Source organism: Bison bison, unplaced genomic scaffold (assembly GCF_000754665.1).
Source record: "Bison bison bison isolate TAMUID 2011002044 unplaced genomic scaffold, Bison_UMD1.0 scf7180017864256, whole genome shotgun sequence".
Classification (NCBI taxonomy): domain Eukaryota; kingdom Metazoa; phylum Chordata; class Mammalia; order Artiodactyla; family Bovidae; genus Bison; species Bison bison.
In genome coordinates this window covers 2291382-2296440 of record NW_011494828.1, presented here as the reverse complement: position 1 = coordinate 2296440, position 5059 = coordinate 2291382, and the positions used below count along the sequence as shown (strand labels likewise).

General features: G+C 42.0%; 1 protein-coding gene across 1 annotated transcript in view; it reads right to left on the bottom strand.

Moving 5' to 3' along the window:
* Nucleotides 1–6: 6 nt before the first annotated feature.
* The window catches only part of NSUN4 (NOP2/Sun domain family, member 4), a 23902-nt gene continuing 18849 nt past the window's right edge, over nucleotides 7–5059 (bottom strand). Inside the window, exons 5-6 of the mRNA XM_010847875.1 lie at nucleotides 2266–2390; nucleotides 7–1683 (exon numbers count right to left, since the gene is read on the bottom strand). Of these exons, the coding sequence (XP_010846177.1) occupies nucleotides 1407–1683; nucleotides 2266–2390 (402 nt within the window). The 3' untranslated portion in view covers nucleotides 7–1406. The remainder of the gene's footprint in view (nucleotides 1684–2265; nucleotides 2391–5059) is intronic.

Below are 5059 nucleotides of genomic sequence, written 5' to 3'. Positions count from 1 at the left end.
TGATTCTGAGTCTGAAAGATCTTTCAGGGCCCTCAGTTACGATGCAAATTCCAAGAAGGGAGAAGGCTTAACCTCATCTAAAATCCTTCTCAGCTGACACCTCTAATACCCAAACAAGGATTAGCAGGAAAGGCTTAAAGAACAAAAGGAGAGACAGAAAGAGGAAGAGAAGGGTTAAGGAAAGTAGGAAGAATCCTCTTCCATGCAAGAATCAGTTTTTCAGAAAAAAAATTTAATAAAAAAAGTAGTATCTGCAAGTGACCATAAGCAATTTTTAATATCCCTACCTTTAAAGAACTGCCTTATTTGCTAAAGTTACAAAAACAACACAACTAACAGTCAGGCATTACATGATGTAATATTGCTCCAAACACACACTGTGTGAAGTGAGAGCCTGTGATGCTGGGAGAATAGCTCTGAGGGATTTGGGGTTAGCCAGAGAACTAGCACCAGAGCTCAGTCGTGGACCAGGAACAACAACAGCAAAAAAAACCTGAAGATAACAAAATAAGACATTAGGCAATTCCTAGGTGCTCAGAGAGCTGCCATTCTGAAGAATGAAGGGGCCTCATTTTCTCCCACAGTCCCAAGCATACATCCCCAGCAGTTCCCTGGCCACCTGTCATACAGGAGCTCAAGGAATACTTACTAGAGGAGTGAACAAGGAAAGAAACACACAAGAGAGTATCACAGCCTGAGGCAGAAGCAGCTTCCCAGCCAGATTTGGGCAACAGTGCTGTTGATAGTAGGAGGATGCCTGAATTATTCGGCTCTGGAGAGCCTTCTTGATGTTAAGTAAGCAGATTATAATGCACTGGCTTAACATTTTCAGTTACTTGTTCCTGAAATCAGATCATGGGCCATATGGAGAAACTTGGCAGGCTTGTGTAGGTACTTCAACTGCTCAAGACTTATCATGCAAAACTCATCTCAAGTGTGAGAGGGGTTCTGTAACCAGAGGCCTATAACCAGGCTGAGGTCCTGGACTCTGGGTACCTGAGAGCTAGTGCTCAGTAGCAGCACCTGGTACAAGAGGTACTAACAAAACTTGGACTGACATGAGACCCCCCCAACTTTAGCCCCAGCTCGATGGAGCTTCAACAATTTTATTGGCTAAATGCTTCTTCCCAAGTTTACAACATACTGGTTCCTCCTCCTAAACCCCTAATGGGGCAGGAACCTTTAGTACAGGCTCAAAGATGGGGCGTAGGGATTGGAAGTGGGTTGTAATAAGTGAGTTAGAAACCTGCTGATGCTCCACAATTGGACAGCAGGACAGAAAAACTCCTACTTCCTACTGCTGAAAACCATCTATAGAAAGACTTGAATGGGATGGAGGTTTACCACTGGTCTCCCCAAGAGTACACCCAGTCTTCCTACACCAGGACTTCAGGAACAGGGCGATGCTAAGTCATTCTACACATTTTGCAAAAGTACATAGGCCCAAAATTGGCCATGAGGTTTGGGATTACCAGCTCCCCAACCTGGCAGGATGGGAAGAAAGAAAACGTGTTCATGAAAAGCTTTCGGAAGTGAGTCAAGTCTTCCACCTGAACCTTGATGCTGTATTGATTGTCCAGGAGCTCGATGGCGCCTTGCACCACATACTCATTCTGTAAATGTGAAAGTGAGCAGGTAGAATAGACAATGTGGCCTCCTGGTTTGGTGGCAAGGAGTCCAGCCCTGTAAAAAGAGAGAGAGAGAGTGGCAGTGACTAATGAGCTTTCCAGAAGCAGAAGGGCAACGGAAGATGGAAGGATGGGGAGCCAGCTGTGGGATGGGTGACTGTGTTAGCCTCTGTGTGCCTTCCACAATGACATTATCTGAAAAGCTGTTCTCAAAGCAGAGAGTAACCTAACCTTACTCCATGGGCTCTCCTCCAAAAGCTGTCTTCAAACAGTCACCTGATCTTTGACTCCAGTTATAGACCAAACTCTGATACTGGCTATGAACCAAGTTCTTATCCCAGCTGTACAGAGCCTTGACCTCAGTACATATTTCAAAATTGTGTTAATCATTGACATGGGGTTAGGGGTTAGCCTGGAGGTAAAAGTCAATCTGTGCAGTCCATCCTGCTATGTATTTCTACCACATAGAGTTTTTATGTCCCAGAGGAAGACCATCCTGTGATGTTTGTCTCCTTCAGGCAGATTCCCAAACAGAAAACCCTTCTATGGGTGACGGTCTTGGCAACAGCTTCCAGCACCCCAGACTCCCAGATCACTCTTTCCCAAAGCTCCGGGTTTTTGTAAATCTGTTACTCACGCAAGAAGCTGCACCTGCAACACAGGCAACATCTGCCGCTCCTTCTTCCTCGAACGCTGGAAGATGCTGTTTTCCTCCTCATGAAGGGAGTGGCGGTCTGTGGTACAGGGCACATCCACTAGCACCTGCCCAGGAGTGTAAAAGGGCGACAATTAGAGCTCCTTACAGGCTCCTCTTCCTTAGGTCAGGGCTAGTTTAGTCCCTTGACCTGGAGGATTCAGCAGAGTGCTCCCCTGGCCCATCCCCCAACTGCAGAGTATCTGACAAAGCTTCTCACTTTAACCTGGTGGACAACTCTGAAATAAAGAGTGGGGAAATAGTACATCTAGGTATCCTTATGGCTGGTCAAAAAACCAAAACCAACATATAAATAATTGTAATTAAATAATTGATATCAACCTAAAAAGAAGTCTTCCGTGTTTCAGAGCTCTGTCCTTAACTCTGTCCCTAGCTATTTGAATAAAAACATCCAACTTACAGATGATATAATGCCCAAAGGGTACCTAATACACTGAGTAACAGGATCAGGATTCAAAATTATCTTATTCTAAAACAATGTCATATTCAACATGGAAAAGTTTTAAAGTGAGAGATGCAAAGTCATTCACTTATTGGGGAATTCTCCAGCGGTCCAGTGGTTAGGACTCCCCACTTTCTCTGCTCAGGGCCTGGGTTTGATCCCCAGTCAGGGAACCAAGACCCCACAAGTCACACAGCACAGCCAAAAATAAACAAAGTCATGCATTTATTTATTAAAAGCCTACTCTGATGGGCAGCAAAACAAAACAAAAAGAGCCCCTGACCTCCCCCCAAAAACTAGTCCTATATTTACATTTCAAAAAAGTAAAAATCATCTATGGAAAAGATCTGTAAATTTTCAGTTAAGCAGAAATTCCATGTAAATTAGTAATGACCCAGAGTTCAATATTCTGATGCATTCTTTGGCTACATGAATTGATATAGCACACACAGAGTAAGATAAATGATTACCCTGTACTCTGGTCAGGTCATATCTCAAGAAATGTGATAGGACTAGCGTTCAGAAAAAGAGACGTTAATTAAATAAGAATGCTCAGAGAAGGGATAGGAAAGCTCAGAGAAGGGTCACTGGGATGTTTAGAAACCACATGACAATACCCTCTGTTTCCTGAAACCCTTGTAATACAAAATACCTAAAAAGGATAGATAAAATAATTTTAAAAAGTCAATATTTTTAAATGCATAGCTCAAAGAAAATTAGAGAAATCCGTAGAAGCCAAAGAAAAACCAGGAGTACAAATCCAAGGAGGCATTCCAGAGCTGAAGCTGATGGCTTCTTTTTTTTTTCTCCAATTTGAAGTATAGTTGACCTATGACGTTGTGTTAGTTTCTGGTATACAGCAAAGAGATTCAGTAAAAAAACCAAACAAACACATATATATTATTTTTCAGATTCTTTTCTATTATAAGATATTGAATATAGTTCCCTGTGCTATGCAGTAGGACCTTGTTCCTTTTTTCTTTTGGCTGTGCTGTGTGGCTTGTGGGCATTCAGTTCCCTGACCAGGGATTCAACCCAGGCCACAGCAGTGAAAGCCCGGAATTCTAACCGTTAGGCCACCAGGGAACTCCCAGGACCCTGTTTATCTATTCCACATACAGTAGTTTGCATCCACTAATCCAAAACCCCTAACTTATCCCATCCCTCTTTCTCCTTTGGTAACCATAACTTTGTTTTCTATTCCTGTGAATCTGTTTCCATCTTGTAAATAAGCTCATTTGTATCTTTTTTTTAAGATTCTACTTATAAGTGATTTGTCTTTCTCTGTCTGAGTTACTTCACTTAGTATGATAATCTCTAGATTCATCCATGTTGCTGCAAATGGCACTATTTCATTCTTTTTTATGGCTGAGGCATATTCCATTTAATATATGTATCACATCATCTTTATCCACTCATCTGTCAATAGACATTTAGGTTGCTTCCAAGTCTTGGCTCTTGTAAATAATGCTGCTAATTATAGTTTTGTCTGGACATATGTCCAGGAGTGGGATAGCTGGATCCCATGGCAACTCTACTTTTAGTTTTTTAAGGAACCTCCATACTGTTTTCTATAATGGCTGCACCAATTTATATTCCCACCAACCATGTAAGAAGGTTCTCTTCTCCACAACCTCTCCAGCATTTATTATTTGTAGACAATTTTTTTTTTTTAATCTTTTTGGCCATGCCACACAGCATGTGGGATCTTAGTTCCCTGATCAGGGACCAAATCTGCACTCCGTGCATTGGCAGCATGGAGTCTTAACCACTGGACCACCAGGAAAGTCTCAATTATTTGTAGACTTTTTGATAATGGCCATTCTGACCAGTGTGAAGTCACATTGTATTTTTGATTTGCATTTTCTAAAAATTAGCAATGTTGAGCATTTTTTCACATGCCCGTTGGCAGGATTAAAAAGACTGTGTGGATCATAATAAACTGTGGAAAATTCTGAAAGAGATGGGAATACCAGACCACCTGACCTGCCTCTTGAGAAATCTGTATGCAGGTCAGGAAGCAACAGTTAGAACTGGACAGGGAACAACAGACTGGTTCCAAATAGGAAAAGGAGTACGTCAAGGCTGTATATTGTCACCCTGCTAATTTAACTTATATGCAGCGTACATCATGAGAAACGCTGGACTGGATGAAGCACAAGCTGGAATCAAGATTGCCAGGAGAAATATCAATAACCTCAGATATGCAGATGACACCACCCTTATGGCAGAAAGTGAAAAGGAACTAAAAAGCCTCTTGATGAAAGGGAAAGT